Here is a 17,557-nt window from a genome sequence, read left to right on the forward strand (position 1 = left end):
GACAGAATTGGAAAACAAAATTGAAACTTCTAATACCTAAACATAATTTATGTATTAAATTAAGTTGTTGTTTTATGGGTTTTTTAGTTTAAAAAGGCCTCAATTTTGTTGTAAATATAAACATCGTATTTTAAATGTGGATATCTGTACTTCTTGAATTGCTAAGCCTGACAACAGTTGTAAATCCCAGCTAACACTGGAATAACCCAGAGAGCTCCCCAGGGAGCATCTGCCAGTGTTCACTTATTGACCATCCCATGTGACTGAGCTGGTGTTGCCTCCCCAGGAAATGATCCAGCTGGATGATATTCCCAACCTGGCAAGCCTGGTGTCCAGCTTTGACCAGCAGCAGCTGGCCAACTTCTGCAGGATCCTGGCTGTCACCATCTCAGAGCTCGACACGGGCAGTGATGACAAGCACACACTTCTGGCCAAAAATGCCCAGCAGAAAAAAAACTTGGGCCCTTCCCGAGCTGAAATTAATCAAGGTAATTGTTGTGCTGTGAACAAATCAGAATAATCTCAGCAATGTATAAAATTTTCCTCTTCTCAGTGTCACATAGTGTTATGTTTCTGAAAGATACTGAAGGTGTTGTGTCTTACAAAGCATTTTTCTGGATTCACTCCTCTCAGATTGTTTCCTGGAAACAATCTTTCGTGTTAGTAAAACTTTATAGCTTTTGGTTTCAGATTTTCAGTTGCTAATTAGGTGGGTTAATTTCTGTCATTTCAGCATTCTCTGAGTGGCTTAAAATAATTTGGTTTGTTTTCTGTGTCTCAGCCACATCCACGGTCTCCCCATTAGCAGCTCTCAATAATTCTGTGTCCTCCATAAAATATGAATTCCTAAACTAAAGCTGCCTGCAGTGTGGTTGCTGTTGGAGTAGCTCTTTCTCTGATTTTACCTGATGTTGTCCTGAACAGGATGTCTTGAAAGAGAAGTGTGTTTAATATTAATTGTGTTGCCCAGTGTTACCAAATCAGCCTTGGAAATCTGTGGGGCTGATCTGAGCCTTAACTTTGCAGCTTTCCTTATTTTGCTGAGTACTTCTCAGTGCAGAAGTCTTGCCTAGAAGAATGAGTAGGAATTGAAAAAGTTAAAGTACCATCAGATGTAGAATCTGCTGTTTTCAGCTCTTACTGTGCTGAAAAGCTTTTGGGCTCCTGAAGCAGATATTTGCGTAGGCCCATGCCAAGCAAATGTTTAGCTGATCATTTTTATGGGCACAATCACAGACTGATTCTAAGGCTGTACTGTATATTCTATTTCTAACATTTTATCAGGGAGCCTATTCTTTCAGAGATGCAGCTCTCTCATGTAATGTTCATGGCCAAATTCTTTGTCCTTTTCTCCTTGCCCTGGAATTGGGAAGTGAAGCTTTAGCCATGTATCTTTAATAAACAGGTCCTGTAATTAAGTCATTATTTAGGGCAAAATGCACCTCCCCAAACATTTCTGTCCTTCCCCTGCTCTTTCTAAGGGTGCAGTTGCACAGTTAAAACCCCTCACACCTGCAGCTGCTGTGGTGTGTTCTCCACCTGTTTTGCTCCATGAGGAGCTAATTCAGGAACCTGGTACTTAAAAAGCCGTCCACTTCCCTCCCTGCTGCTGCAGGGAGCCAGTTCAGTCACTCCAGACCAGCACCACAGGAGGGGAAATGAAGGAGGAAAGGGGAGGTGGAGCTGCCACTTGCAAAAGCTGCTGCTTTATTTCTGTCAGCTTAGTTTTCAGCCAGATCAGTTCCTTGATAAGACTGGAGAACAACACTGAATTATTCCTGGGCTATGGATGCTCTCTTCCAGTCCTTAACAGGAGAGTGCACTGAATTCTTCCATCTTCAGAATTTTTTAACCAGATCTTTTGAACTATACACTTCTGTATTCCTAAAGTAGATGTGCTGGTACCTTGTGATATTAAATTGTAATAAAATTTTTTCTCTGTTTTTTTGGTTTGGTTTTTTTTTTCCCAGCTACACTTCTGAATATTCCAGGCTTCATTGAGCGGTTGTGCAAACTGGCCACACGGAAGGTGTCTGAAACAACAGGGACTTCCAGCTTCCTGCAGGAGCTGGAGGAGTGGTACACCTGGCTGGACAATGCCCTCGTGCTGGATGCACTGATGAGAGTGGCAAATGAAGAGGCAGAGCAGAGCAGTACAGGTACCTGGCTTGCATCCCTCCACCCACCAGCAGCTCATGCATGTCTTTAACCTTTCTCAGGGTTTGTTGTTTTCCTTCCATCTCGTCCTCATTCTCCTTTTCTTTCCTGGAGGACTCATATATCAACATTTAGGTCTGACTCCTGTTTTGTTCTCACATAGCACTGATTTTTTACTGAATTAAAGTTAGCCAAAGGAGACATTCTCCAGCAATGTGTGCCCTTTGCACACGTAGCTAACACTGAAATGCTGTGTATCCTCAGCCCTGACCTCCTCTGGAGTGATTAAAATAACCCTTCTGAGGTATGTGGCTTCACCAGCAGTCTACTCTAAAACTTTGGCTCATGGCTTTGGGGTCAAATGCTTCACACCACGCAAGTGGCCCCTTCTTTAAAAAGGAAAAGTAGTTCCAGCTAAAATAAAGAAGTTAATTGGAAAAAAAATAATTGTTCCAGTGGAAGTGTTAATACAACTGTAGGAAAATGCTTTGGAGCACGTGTGTGGTTTGTTTCTTCACCCTTTGGTATGACAAAAATGCAGTGTATGTCTGGTAGAACTCAAAGTACTTCATACTCCTGTTTCTGCTCTTAGCAGGGTAATTCTCTCTAAGGTTCTGAAATTTATTTAACTGTGGCCTAAGAATACTGCTACTGAGGTATGAAATGAAAGTAGATTTAATAGTAAGTGCTTCTGATAATCTCCCATCTACTTTTATTGCCTTTCTGCTATGCCCTGATGCAGTAGTCTACTAATTCATTTAGGTGAGCCTACTTATTTTAGGGAACTGCTGCCATTTAGTTTGTTATGGAAAAATAATTTTAAAAATCTGATTTTATCTCCTCTAAATTTTCAGCTATATTTTTTCTCTAGTATGTAATTCAGGTTGGTTATTTGCTGTACATCACTGTTTTTAGTTAAGTAGAAAATTCCAGCAGATGTGCTGCTCCTTCATCTGCAGTGTTCAGTGTAAAAACATCAACTGTAACAAATCCTTTCTTATTGAAGCTGTCTCAGTCTCACATCTTTGCCATCTTTTTCAGAGTCTTCAGATGAGAGTGGACTGGCCAACACCTCCACAAGGACACAGCTGCCCCAGTCCATGAAGATCATGCACGAGATCATGTACAAGCTGGAGGTGCTGTATGTTCTCTGTGTGCTGCTCATGGGCAGGCAGAGGAACCAGGTGAGCCCCAGTGGATGCTCACACTCACAGCTGGTGTCTCTTTAAACCTGAATGCTCATGAGTGAGGGCATGGACACAGAAACAGCAGGGCAAAGCTCAAGGTGCAGAGCTGGGCAGTCCCATCCTGGCAGCCCTGTCCAGAAAACAGGCAGCGTTTCCCTGGGAGCAGCACACTGCTCTGCAGAGCTCTGCTCTGGTGCAGGAGGATGCCTCCTGTGTGAGGATCCTGGATGCTGCAGGAGCTGCAGTCAGGTATACTCCCCTCTTTTGGTGCCCTGGTGGCCAGTTTGGATGGAGCCCCCCTCTTCAGGCCTTACCCTTCTTTGGCTGCTTTCACTTTTGGAAACGCCCTGGGTGATTTTTGCAGCATATTGCCATGTCTTGGCAAAGTGTGAGCATGCTGTTAAACTCCCAGCTGGGGAGATGCACTTCAGTGCTGTCTGCACTGGTCACTGCCTGGAAATTCCACTCATCTGCTCCTTTGCCTTTTTTCCTTTTGAAATTAAAAAAAAAAATAGAAATTTTTTTCCTGCCTTACACAAGCTTATGAAGAACCAGTCACTGCAGCTTGGCTGTGGTTTGATTTAAATGGGTCAAAAGCAGGTTGTGAAGGGAAAGGCAAAGCAATCCTTGGTGCAGTTTTGACAGGTTTCCAGCTTTGGCAGTCTGCTCAGCTCAGCAGAACTTGGGATAGCAGGTCCATTCAGATGTCCTGGACACTGGGAGGGCCAGACTGCTGTGAGTTATTGAGAGGCTGTTGTATTAGACAGGAGAGGCTGTGTTGTGGGCAGGAGCACATTTATCTGAAGTATTTTGTTTTCTGGTAGTAACCTCCCAGGGTATCAGTCACAAACACTCCCCAGGGCAATCCCCATAATCTCTAAATCTGAATACAGGTGCAGTTGTAGTTCAATCCCAATCATAACTGAGGTGTTCCCTCTGAACCTACAGCAGAGCTTGTGGACTTCCCATCCCTGCAAGTATTCAAGGCTGGGGCTTGGAGCAGCCTGGTCTGGTGGAAGGTGTCCCTGCCCATGGCAGGGCAGTGAGATGGGCTTTAACATCCCTTCCATCTCAAAGCATCTTGGGGTGTTGAGATTCTGAGCAGACACTTGGCATTAAAAGAAGCAGATTCTGCATAAGAGGAAGCAGATGGCACCAGTAATTCTTGCAGAAACAACAGTCACTACCATAAACAACTCCTAATCATGTTGTCATTCCTTTTAGAAGTGCTGTTTCTGTTAGGCATGAAATAAAATGCTTTAAAATAATAAATAAATAAATAATAATAAAATGCCCAAAACATAACTGAAACTACCAAACATGGATCTATTAGGAGATTATTATTTCTTTTCCATTATACCAAGGCAGATAATTCATCCCTGCTTGAGTTCTCCACGAGAGTGCAGGTTTATAGATACTACAGAAACTGCTTGCACTCATCCTGCTGCTGCTGGAGGGAGCTGGAGGTACTGGATTCCTTCCTTCCCTGGGTCACTTCTGGTGTGTTCCTGTCAAATGTGACAAGGCAAAAAAAAATGCGCTGCTGAAGCAGCTAGCTTTGAAGATGAATTTACGTTTTAATTTCCTGGGAACACAACTCTTATCCTTCATCTGCTATTTCTGCAGATGGGAAAGCCAAGGATAAAGGCTCCAGTTCACTTCTTCCCAGGACTGATTCAAGACTGGAGTTGAATTCTTGAAGGATTTGAGTTACTGCATTCCCAAACACTTCTTGTCCATAGACAGGGGTTTTTTTTGTTTGTTTGTTTTAGGTTTTTTTTGTTTTGGTTGTTTTTTGTTTGTTTGCTTGTTTTCTGGGGGAGTTGGCTTGGGGTTTTTTTGTCATTTTGTTTTGTGAAATCCTCTGCCTTTAAAATATATGCTACATCCTTCATTCCTTAATCTGCATAAGACTTATCTGTCAGATTTGAATCCCCTGCCCTTCCTGAGAGCCAGGCTGAGGCAGAGCTGGAGCTGAGCTGTTCTCCATGGGAAGCTCTGGAATGCAGGCACAGCACTGTGCAATAGCACCCTCAGACAAGCATTTCAGCTGCTTTTTGGTCTCTTTTCTGTGAAGAAATAGAAGCACAGGATCTGTGCTACCAGTCTGAACAGCCAAAGGACTTGCTGGTTTCAGATTGGATTGATTTTGCATAGGATTTTATTAAAGGCATCACAAACCTGCTTCAGTCTGCTGTGATAATAGACATAATGATCTGGCATTTGCTTGAAGCAAGGTGCAGCCTCCCAAAGTCGACCTGTCCCCAAATGAATCTCTGAATCCTTGGTTTAAACTTGATTGCTGGCTAATTTGCATAAATTGATAACTGTGGTAGCAGTGACTTGGCTCTTGCTGTTGCCACGTTGGGGATGATCTCACCCTTGGGAATAAGTGGTGTTTCTCTGTAGTTCTAGGCCTTCTCATTATGGTCACACCTTAAATTACTCTCCTTGTGTATTTTTCTAGGCTGTCCTGCATGTCTGTGTTGTAGTGAAGAGCCATCAGCTGATTTCCTTGCTCCTGCTGTAGGGAGCCACACTGCACACACAGAAACTCAGCTTAGCAGAGACAGTTTTAGTGTTGAGAAAGCAACAGAACAATTCCTGTGAAGCTGGATGGCAGCAGGAAAAAGCCCAAGTAGCTTGAAGGTTGAATATAGAGCAGGGATTGTCTTGGCATCCTCGGGCAGAGTAATTGTAATGAGTTTGGGCTCTGGGAGAAAGAGTGATGCAGAGGCAGTGATGTGACTGAGGAGCTCGGTCAGGTGAGAATTCAGAGCTGAGCAAACTAAACTGCACAGATCTGAAATGTGAGTCGTTTGGAAAGGAACAGATCCAGGAGTTAAAACTGAGTGTAGAATTCTTTAGTGAGGCTTGAGGCCCTTGCAGGCAGCTCACGTGCTTGGCTTCCTCTTGTGCCTTTGCCATGGAGGGACAGGAGCACTACAGGGAGTACTTTGCTCAGAGAGATTCCCCAGAGCTGCTGTGACTAAACCCAGGTGTCCAAGAGTGTTTCGTAATAATGGAGCACCAGAGGACTCCAAGCTCAGCTGTCAGGGCAGCATGGGTGGGGTGGTAAGGAGCTGGATGCTCCTCAGGTGTGTATTTGTCCAGCAGCAGGAATGTGATTTCCATGAAGATGGGACAGCTGGTGGTTACAGCCAAGAGGAGTGCAAAAATCCATTGCTTTGCTGCAAACTAGAACTAAAACCTGTAAAAGAGCATCAGCTTCAGATATTTTGGTTCATGCAGGTATTTGAGTAAATAGAACAGAGTAGATTGATCTGCTTGAAATGCTGCTGGTTACAGTTCTGGATCTTGGGACAACCTGGGGTATTTTTAAGTGATTTTGTTTGTTGATTTTAAGGAACATTTCCATTACTTGAGCACATAATTTTTGCAGAATGTTGGATGTTCCAGTCACGTGGTTTTCATCTGTACCCACATCTCAAGGAATAATGCTTGTCCTAGGCCTACAGCTGATACGAATCCCAGTTTCTATTTCCCTTTGTCCTCATCTTGTAAATTCCTTACATCAAAAGTATCCCAGCTTGGACTGAAGGTATTAAACAGCTGTTCACACCAAAATTATTAGCTTTTTTTATATGAATAAAATAATGTATCAGGCAGACTGATAAATGAACCTGAGCAATTTGACATTTTTTTCCTCTTAAAGTTCAGCTTCCCTTTAAGCTGAAGGAGCAGCATGGTGTGGTTGTGTTACTGCTGGACTCTGCTCAGGATTCCTGCTCAGGTCGTGTGAACAAAACCAATATTGATGGGTTTTGTTGTCATCAGAGGCCTGCCTGAGCTGCAGCCATGTGTCTGGAGAGGGAAAGGACACTCAGGGGATTGAGTGGCTGCAGAGTATCCCAGCTCTGCTTTTTGGTGTAGATGCATTTTCAGTGTCCTGGTGATGTCCTGGTGCCCAAAGCTGCTTCCAGAGACATGGTGAAGCACTGCTGAAGAGCTTTATCCCAAAATGCCTGTTTTCTATCCATGTCCACCAAATGGAAACTGCTGCACTGTGGTTAACACAAGCACTTGCTGTTTGAGACATCCTTTTGTCAGAGAATGACGTCATTGTGCCCATCTTTTGCCAGACTACATTAAATCAGTGTTTGAGGCTGGAGCAGATGTGTTTGTACTTCTCTTGTTCCCCAGGTTCATAAAATGATAGCAGAGTTCAGACTCATTCCTGGCCTCAATAACCTGTTTGACAAACTCATCTGGAGGAAGCACTCAGCCTCAGCCCTGGTTCTGCATGGACACAACCAGAATTGTGATTGCAGCCCGGTGAGGAACTTCTGGAATTCTCTCATGGATTTTCATCTTGGCACACAATTCTGAGGAGCTGTGCTGAGTAACTGGGTGTTTGTATAATCATTGCCTTGAGATGTGGTAGCATTCAGACTTTGAGGGATTATTTATTGCATTAAAGTCTATCCTTGGCTCATGCTATCAATTTAGCAGGGCAATTTATCCTCTCCCCTCTCTTCTAGTTTGTTGATTTTAAGGAACATGTCCATTTTGGGAATTGAAAAAGGAGTAAATTTCTGGACCCTGGAGGCCAGAGGTAGAAGACAACCAAAATTCAAATAAATGGTACCTAGGAGAGGCACAGAGTACAAATTGTGACACAGTCAAGTTTAGAGGGGTTGGGTTTTGTGTTGGACTCTTTATATTTTTTTTTCTTTCCAAACCTAGACATTCTGAATTGATCAGTACAATTCTAAGCTTTTTTGCCTGTGTAGTGAGAAGGAATTATTACCTGTTGTGTGCATAGGCTTGGAGGCAAGCTTCACTTCTGTTTTGGGAAGTGCAGCCTCTCCATTTATGCAAGTCACGTGCTCTGCTGTCCAAAGGGGTTTGATTTGGAAAGGTTTTCCATTCAGCTGTTTCATGCCAGCTTGGTAACTAATGATAGCCAAAAATACTAAAGCAATAATGTTTTTTTTACCTTTCTTGTCTCCTTTTAGGACATTACTTTAAAGATACAATTCTTGAGGCTTCTTCAGAGCTTCAGTGACCACCATGAGTGAGTATGAGAAGCTGTGGTGGGTTGTGGCTTGGTGCTGTTGTGGTTCCAGGTGTCCTGGGCATGGAGCAGGCTCCATGTGAAGGGAATATTGTACTGTCCCTAAACGTCATGTTCCTTTCAGCTCTTGCTGAAACAGCCTAAGAATTTGTTCTGTGGTGGGCATGTCTGAATATGTCTGGTGCAGTTAAACCCAGCCCATTTTGTCTCATGTTGAGATGAGCTGAAACATGTACAGGATGAGTTAACACTTTCTGGCTGAAGGAATCAGGCAATTTCCTTCTTTTTGGCCATCTACTGAGAGCTGACAGTGAGCCAGGGAAATAGGAAGATATCTCCTGTCTGCCTTCTAAAGGCATGCTTTAGGAAAACTTGGGTCTGCTGGAATAGTTGGAGGGTGGGTGCAATTTGCTTGGTGCTATTTAATGCTGTGCTGCTGGTGCAGAGGTGTTTGTGACTTGTGGAATTGCATCCTGCATTCCATCAGTGTCCTGTTGCTCTCATTCAGTCCTGGGAGATGCTTTCCACCTCCTTACAAACTCCTGTGTTAGAGGCATGTTGCACTTCAGGTGCTGCTCATTCCTAGAGCCAGGCTGCTATTTTTGTGCAGGATTTAGTTCTGTTGGATAGATTTTAAATATCAGCCTTTTTGATTGTGGAATATTAACTTTGAGAAAGAATGGGGAGATGCTGGACATAGACAGAGAGGGAGTGCTGACCTGTTGTAAATCCTTCATGCAAGACATTGTTTGGCTGGGAATCATTCCAGGTTTTCCAATAAAATCTCTACAGGTGATGTTACTACTTAAATGGCTGCTACAAAGATCTCAGGCTTGTTTGAGCAGAAAACAGCTCCCAGCTGTAACATTTGAGCAAGTGGAATGTGTGGAATCTGTTTGGGGGGTTTAAATAATTACATGAACTTTCTGTGAAATCACAGATAAGCTGAGTTAACTGAGGACAAGATGAGGGCAAAGTACTTGTATGCTGATATTAATTCAGTGAAATTGTGTCCAAACCAGACTTGCAGAACTGTTCATTGCAGGGGGAGAAGGGCCCTGTTCTCATTGCAGAAACCTGTTCAATCCACATCAAGGGGAGCTTTACACAAGAGCCTCAGTGAGTTGATGACAGTGTTGGAAGCAAGAAGGAACCTCACACTCATCACTGCATCCTCTGCTCCCTGAGCTTTCCTGAAAATGAATATTTGCTGTCTGATTTTGAACATTTGGAAGCAGAAAGACTCTCAGGGAGCACACTGCCATTGGGCAAAGGGAGCCCCTGGACTACATTTATACTCTTGTCAGATTTAGTCTGCATTTAGTTCACTTTACAGACAAAGCAATTTATTTTCATTATGAAAAATTCAGTATTTGATAAAAAAGTCATGTGCATTCCTGGAATTTATATCTATTTTTATTTGGATCTTTACATTTTATGATGTTTTTAAATATTTCCAGGGCAAAGTATGTTCAGATAATAAAATGCCAGGATGACTGAGTCCTTTTTTTGCAGTTTCTACTTTCTTGCTTAGAAAGAGATTTATTACTTAAAAAGAGCAATCACTATAGGGTAGAGAAAAACTTCAGGAAGCTGTGAAAAAGTTTGCTATTTAATATTTATTTTGGTCTGAAATTCAGCAAAATGTTGCTGAGATTTTTTTTAAAACGAGCATTATCCAGAAGAAAATATTTACAAACCATAATGTCCCAAGCAAGTCAGCAGAGAACCATCATCTCAAGGCTGGTCAGTGTTGGAAGTGGCATTTGGTAAATTTTGGAAGGGGTTTTCCCAAGCTGCAGCTGGCTGCTACAGGGAGCAGAGGAGGAATGCTGTGCAGAGCAGCCAGGAGAGAGCAGCTTGCCCAGTCCTGCAACCCTTGTGGGCCTGTGGCTCTGCTTTTCGTGGAATTGCATTTTTGCCTCTTGTATTCATCCTGCTTCTCTCCCCTCCTCCCCAACTCTCTTGCTTTAGGAACAAGTATCTCCTTTTGAACAGCCAGGAGCTGAATGAGCTGAGTGCAATCTCCCATAAAGCCAACATCCCTGAAGTGGATGCAGTTGTCAACACTGACAGGTGAGAGGGGACTGAGGGTGTAGGTTGGCACTTTCAGAGTTTTGGAAGCACTTAGACTGGAAGTTCAACATCAGCTGCTTTGTTTTACCTCTGTCTGTCCACCACACTTTGATTTCAGTGGGAGGTGTCCAGGTTTGTGGGATGCTGATGGTCATTAGCAAATCTCAGGTGTGCTCATGCTCAGAATAAGGTGCTTTAAAAACAAAAGCAACTTTAAAACCCTTAAAAAGAGGGGTTTGAGTTCATGCTCAGGCTCCATTATGATGTGCTGCGTTTGCCTGGCTGGCCTTCCTTGGGTCAGCATTGCAGACTGACCTGGAAAGTAAAATGTGATCCCTCAAATCATTAAGCACTCCTGCTGATAAATCTTAATTCTGGCATTCAGGAGCAGTGTGTGCACACATAAATGTCCATTTCCAGGCTGCATGAACACATCCAAGTGTCTGCTCAGGGTATTTTAAGACCAGAATAAGCTAAATTAGATTAACATGTTAAACCACTTACAGAATCTCTTTTGTTACATTTGAGTATCTGTTAGATGGACTGTTTTGATCTAATAATCTCTTTAATTCTGCTGTACACTATTCTGGTGTATAAACCTCAGCAGATGGAAGGCTGTTTGCACAACTTACTTTGTCAGAATACAGGGAATCAGCAGGGACTTGGTCTGCACAGAGCAGATTTACCTCACTCCAAAAGGGAATCTCTAAGAGGATTTCTAGATTACAGTTATTATAATACTGTGTCTGATTGGGAAGAACTTGGGATTTTTTTCACCCTCAGCATTTAGTTTTCATGTTGCTTTTCATGATATGTGAGATCAAGGCATTACTTCTGTATGAGTTTAATGCAGGTGGATACTCCACTGAAGGTGCTGTTCAATACAAGTAGTATTGCAGTTGTACAGCCTCTATGCTTTTACTACAACCTCATGTAGCATCCAGCTTTCCATATTCTGCTCTGCCTCCTAAGTGGAATTCAGACTTTCCTTTACATTTTTGAGGGGAAAAAAAAGGGTTTCATTCATTCCTAAGCTCAAATGTAGTATTTTTTTCTTGTCACTTGATTCACACAAGGTGTGAATTGGTATTTCTGAAATCATTAAAATTCTGAGAGAAAGTTTTTGTTTTGGACTTACGAGGAAGTCGTGTTGCAGGTATTGCAGACATTTACCAAAGGCAGTGAGGAGAACTCTTCTGCTGGTAGAACTAGCATAATATTTGTACTGTGTACTTCAGTATTGAGATTTTGATCATCAAAAGCTCTGGAGCAGTGACTGGATTGAGTGCTCAGTGATTGCCCAGCCCTTCCACTCAGTTGTCATTTCTCCACCTGCTGCAGGAGCCTTGTCTGTGATGGGAAGAGAGGTTTGTTGACCAGACTGCTTCAGGTCATGAAGAAGGAACCAGCAGAATCCTCCTTCAGGTGGGTTCACTTTGCCTCTGCTGGGCTGTTTGAGACCCCTGGGATGTAGCTTTGGTTTCACCCAGCTTAGAGCAGCTGAGAATGTTGGAGAATAAGCTGTGGAAGGGTCTGGCTTTGTAGTGCTGTGGTGGCAGTGCAGGAGTGAAGAAATCACAGCCAGTGTTTTTCTGCAGGATCAACAGGTCTGACTCCAGCTTCAGAGTGGAGTGAAACAGATCAGGAACCTGGATTTAAATTACACTTGTGATCAAGTACTTCCCTTGCCCCAGAACTAACACCTTTCTTCTCTGTCTCAGGTTTTGGCAAGCGAGGGCAGTTGAAAGTTTTCTGCGAGGCACCACCTCCTATGCAGACCAGATGTTCCTCCTCAAGAGAGGACTCCTGGAGGTAAATAAGTTTATGTCAGGCATCCTCCATAGCATTCAAGAAGGATTTATCTGTAGTGAACCAAAAGTGGATAAAAACGTAATGTTAAATATTCTGCTGGGTTTAAAACTCAGCGGGGAAGTGAAGGCCACTTAAGCTGCCCCCTTAACTCAGGGGGATAAGCCAGGATCACAGTTTACTGGAGAAAGCACAGTAGATACAACAATAAATTAAAAACTGCCCCTTTTTCCTGTGTAACTATGACAAATACTGGAAACAATTCTAAAAAATTCCTGTGAATTCTGCTTATGGCAGCCAGATGTGGCCATTTGTATAACCTGCATCACCGGGAAGTTATTTTAACATCTGAATTGTTGTCTTTAGTTTGGTGTTGTGACATTCAGTCACCCAAGAACTTGAAGGTAAAAGCTTTAAATACTGATGAAATCAGTCTGTGTTGTGCTGCTGGCTTGGACTGAGCTGTGGCAATAACATGTTTTCCTCCCCTGCCAGCATATTCTCTACTGCATTGTTGATAGTGAGTGCAAGTCACGGGATGTGCTTCAGAGTTACTTTGACCTTCTGGGAGAGCTGATGAAATTTAATATTGATGCATTCAAGAGATTCAACAAGTACATCAATACAGATGAAAAGGTAAATATTTGTAAAAGCTGCCCCCTTTGGCTCAAGTTACTCCATAGCACTAAAACTTGGATTCATTTGGGTTTGGTGTGGTTTTAGAGCTTGGGGCACAATAAACATTAAGGGATGAATTGCCAAAGTCCCTCAGTGTTTTCAGCAGTGCTCCAGCTGTCCTGAGTCAGTGAGTGCTGAGCTGCTCAGCAAACATTACCCTGTTCCATGATCAGGCAGGTCTAAGGTCAGGCTCAAGGGTAGCAGAACATTTCTTGTGGAGTCGCCAGATTTGCGGTTAAGGGATAGTTGTGGACTTTGAGACAGCTCCAAAAAATCTTTTACTGGAGCTTGCAGTGGGAATCCTTTATGAATAAGGCTTAAAATACTTGATACTGCAAACAGATGTAGATGTTTGATGTTATTTGAACTTAGAGACATTTTAAAAAGCCATGGCTTATGTACTTAACTATAAAATTGAGCTGCACATCAGTGGACAGCTCTATGCAAAGTGGATTCATGCTCTTGTGCACTTAGGACATATAAAATCAGCTGGTGGGTAGGTTGGAATGGCCTTTTGCTCTTGCTTTTGTTACTGTAATTTTTCCCTCATTGCTGTTAGGTCTGGTAGACCTTGGAGAAGGGATGTATAAATATCTTTAAAAGAAAACTGTATTTATTTTTGGGTTATTTTCCTCTAGTAAATTAACTCAAACATTCTATAGGATATCTTTATATTTCCTGTGTGCTTCCTGTTTATTGATCTCTAATGGGGTTTAGTTCTCATTCTGTGTGACTCCTTCACCATATTCCTTCCTAGTGAAGGAATCTCACTTTCATTGCAGTGACATAGCTTCAAAAGAGATTTTAGGGATGCCAGGATGGCATTTTTCCATTCCACAGTGTTTTTAAGGGATCCTTTGGGATCCTCAGTGCCAGTGTTGGCTTGGGCTGGGTGAGGCAGGGCTGGGAGTGATGTCTCCTCTTAGCTTGTTAGAGATAACAAAAAGGTAATGACCCTGAGTATTAATATATTGAAATCTTTTAAATTCAGCACTAAAAAGTGTTTCTGTTCAGTTCCAGATATTTTTAAATCAGATCAACAGCTCTCTGGTGGACTCCAACATGCTGGTTCGCTGCATCACACTGTCCCTGGACCGGTTTGAGAATCAGTCTGATGCTAAAGGTGAACAGGAAGCAATGGGGTGGGACTGGAGGGTATTCACTGGTGATAATGGTTAATTTAAACTTGGGCTTTGACACTTTGGGGGTTAGACAAGGAAATGGCACTCTGAAAGTTTGAGCACCAGTTCTTACTGCCCTGGTGCTTGGATCAGCCTGTCTGAACCTCCAGCACGTGGTGATTGTGTTTCTGCTCTTGCTGCAGTTGCAGAAGTCCTGTCCGAGTGCCGCCTGTTGTCCTACATGTCCCAGATGTCCATGAGAATGTCCTTCCTCTTCCGTCTCATTAACATTATCCATGTACAGACACTCACACAGGTAAAGAGCTGGCAGGGACCTTGCAGTTGCTTTACTGGGGCTGGAGTGGTGAGCAGGGCTGGGAGCAGGGAGGAGCCTGGTTTCTCTGGTCCCTTTTTCCTTGCTGTGTGCAGAAACATCTCCACTCTGTGCTTTCCACTGGCTTGTTTTAAAGGGATGTGTGTACAACAGATATCTTGGTATTTAGATTTTTTTGCTGTGTCACTTTTACTTCCAGGAAAATGTCAGTTGTTTGAACACAAGTTTAGTTATCCTAATGCTGGCCCGAAGGAAAGAAAAGCTCCCTTTTTATCTGCGCACCTTGCAACAGATGGAATACACGGAAAAATACCCTGGATTCATCCTGAACAACTTCCACAGTCTCCTGCGATTCTGGCAGCAGCATTACCTCAACAAGGATAAAGACAGCACCTGCTTAGAAAATGTATGTGTCCCTCTTAGCATGGCAGAAGTCAATCACAGAAACATCTGTCTGCCAGTCTCCTGGCAAAAATGGGAGGTTGGGAAGGGAAAGAAGGGAGGAATTTCTGCCCCCAGTGTCATTCCTGTGGTGCTTTTCACACCTCAGAGCCAGGCTGCCACAAGGCAGGTGCTGGGCTTCCCTGTAAACAGAGCCTGAGGTCTTGGCTCTGGCACACCGAAGTGAGGCTTGTCGGTGCTGAGTGGGGTGGAGAGGCAGGGCTGGCAGGATGGCCTGGGAGGGGGAGGCAGGACAGAATCCAGTTCCCAGACTAGTTAGCACCTTAGTCAGACTGCTCCCTCTTCCTGGAGTGGCAAACAGTGCAGGAAAAATATCTGATGTAGCTGCTGGAAGCCAAGGGAGCACAGCCTGCAGGTTTCTGTGCCAGAGCTGGTTTGTCCTGGATCACTGGTGGGTAAAAAGAACCAGTTATCCATTTATGTGGGTGACACATGGTCTGGTGTTGGGCTGCTGGGTTGGCCCTTGGGCTTTGAGGGAATAATGCAGGGGGGGTGTGTTGGTTTCTGTGTCATCTCAGGAGTGGGAGTTACTTCCAGCATCAGCTTATCTGTGGCACCACAGGGTCCTGGGTTGTGTTTGGAGTGCACGGCAAAGGAGAAGTTTGGGATTATGGGTGCACTGGCCCGGGTGGGCTGGGGTCAGCCCAGGCTGCTCTTAGCAGCTGCCAGAGGCACTGGGAGTCCTTGACTGAATCCAGAGCGGGCAGCTGGTTGTACAGGGTGGAGTTGTTCAACACCCAGCCCTGTTCAGCACCCTGCTGGGCTTCAGGGAATCCACAGAGGGCACAATGGGGAATCCAGAGTGGGATTGTGGGGCTGGGCAGCTCAGGCTGAACAGGAAGTGATTTTCTGCTTTGGGAGGTGTTTCCTGCTGTGGCCTCCGCTGACCCCGCTGTTGTCTGTGCCCACAGAGCTCCTGTATTAGTTTTACCTACTGGAAAGAGACTGTTTCGATACTGCTCAGTCCGGACCGGACGTCCCCCTGTGCCATAGTCAGCTACATCGACGAGGCGTACATGGACATTGACAGAGACTTTTCCGAGGAGTAATTCCCCCCTCCAGGCTCTGACGGACGGCTCGGAGGGTCCCTCGCAGCCCGGGGATTTTCAGGGATACGCTGTGTAGTGTGTGTGTGTGTGTGTGTGTGTGTGCAGCTCGCAGCTGCGGAGCGTCGTCCCACCCCCGCCCCTGCCGGCCCCCAGCTCTGACCTCCGAGACTCGGACAGCTCTCTGGGCAACACATTCAGGGATGTATCTTCCAGTTGTTCTGGGATAAAAATTATCACCTGCACAAACCAGCCTGTATCATTTTTTTCCTCTCTCCCAGTCCGGCGGGGCTGGCAGAAGGGGTTTTGCTGACTTGAGGGTTCTCTGTATGTGCTGGTTGAGGTGTGGCTCTCTCAGGGCTGCCAGGACGAGCAAGTGGAAAAGCACAGCAATCGCCCTCCAAGTGTGAGGTCCAAGGAGCCCATCTGAGCGGGACCCCAGCACCAGCCACGTGCAAAGCCACCACGAGGACTCCTGCAGGTGTAACTCTTCCGCTGGGCTTTGGAATCAGGGCTTTGGGGTTGGTTAGAGCATGAGTGTGTGTGCGTGTGTGCTTTTAATTCCTGAGAGCCCCAGCTCCAGTCACCTCTTTACCATCGCCTTTTGGATCATTTGATCCTTTTGGATCATTTCTCTCCTGTCTGTGCATTAGGAGAGAACCTCTGCTCCTGCTGTCCTTCCTGCAGATCCTTCCCATCCGGAGGCGTTCAGCAGTGCTGGAGAACAGAGACATTGCAGTGGTGGTGGAATTGCAACAGGGGGTGGCTTTTTCAAGGAGCACTAGCATTAAAATGTACTAATTTTTTAAACTTGGCGGCTTGTCCCTTCTTGGGTAACTAATCTGGTTTTAAAATCCTTTTCAGGACCATTGCTCTTGATGTTAACCTGCTATGTTATGTCAGTCTCTGCTTTCAGTCCTTAATATCAACACACACATTAATCTTGAAAGTGCAATATTTACTGGAGATGTCCGTTTTTTTCCTGGATCTGTTTCAATCAGAATGTGTTAAATGCTGGGAATAAACACTCCTGGTTGAAAGTAACTTTGTAGGATATGTTGGGAAAGGGGGAATGGGGTTTTGGCAGTCTTGATTGCCAAACCTGCACCTGCCCTGCCTGCTCACCAACACCATGTTGCTCCAACACATTCAGATACCCAGGAATGAGATACACTACACTTAAGCCACTGTATTTAACTCAGAAACCTGTCTTGCAGCTACAGCTAAAAGAAACCAGTTTTGAAACACGCATCTGAATTTTTTTAACATTTTCTAATTTATTAGACAAGGTGACTTCAGCTCTGTCCAGGTTCTGAAGGGGTGAGGATGTCCCAGAGCTGCAGCCTTCTGTCTCGTTGTTGCAAACAGCATGAGACCCATCCTGAGGCTCACTGTGCTGGGGCTGGAGGAGTGAAAGGCTCCAAGCACAGGGGCAGGACTTCTCTGAACACCTCCCTTCTCCCTTCTCTTCTCCCACACCTCAGTGTCCCTCTGTGGTCTCACGGGGTGGTTCAAGCTCCTGAGCTTATGCATAAAGCTGGAGCCTTGCAGGATCTCCTGGGGATCCTGGTGTCCCTCCCTGGGAGCTGCATCCCGCTCTGGTGAGGCTACCCTGGAGAGCTTCTTGCCATGGCAGCTTCACCTCTGTT

The 17,557-nt window shown here is 44.5% G+C and overlaps 1 protein-coding gene across 3 annotated transcripts in view; it reads left to right on the forward strand.

The window, feature by feature from the left end:
* TRPC4AP (transient receptor potential cation channel subfamily C member 4 associated protein) overlaps positions 1-16,952 on the forward strand; it is a 34,335-nt gene extending 17,383 nt beyond the window's left edge. For all 3 annotated transcript variants that reach the window (XM_005532862.3, XM_014261405.2, XM_088064462.1), the window contains exons 7-19: positions 287-488; positions 1,971-2,159; positions 3,199-3,341; positions 7,509-7,640; positions 8,324-8,382; positions 10,357-10,458; positions 11,800-11,883; positions 12,180-12,270; positions 12,763-12,903; positions 13,960-14,068; positions 14,270-14,382; positions 14,600-14,806; positions 15,774-16,952. In XM_005532862.3, the coding sequence (XP_005532919.2) occupies positions 287-488; positions 1,971-2,159; positions 3,199-3,341; positions 7,509-7,640; positions 8,324-8,382; positions 10,357-10,458; positions 11,800-11,883; positions 12,180-12,270; positions 12,763-12,903; positions 13,960-14,068; positions 14,270-14,382; positions 14,600-14,806; positions 15,774-15,911 (1,710 nt within the window). In that variant the 3' untranslated portion in view covers positions 15,912-16,952. The remainder of the gene's footprint in view (positions 1-286; positions 489-1,970; positions 2,160-3,198; positions 3,342-7,508; positions 7,641-8,323; positions 8,383-10,356; positions 10,459-11,799; positions 11,884-12,179; positions 12,271-12,762; positions 12,904-13,959; positions 14,069-14,269; positions 14,383-14,599; positions 14,807-15,773) is intronic.
* Positions 16,953-17,557: the final 605 nt, after the last annotated feature.

The sequence above is a fragment of the Pseudopodoces humilis genome, chromosome 19, assembly GCF_049639895.1.
Source record: "Pseudopodoces humilis isolate 2021_Gansu_Grassland_sample_001 chromosome 19, ASM4963989v1, whole genome shotgun sequence".
NCBI classification, from domain to species: Eukaryota; Metazoa; Chordata; class Aves; order Passeriformes; family Paridae; genus Pseudopodoces; species Pseudopodoces humilis.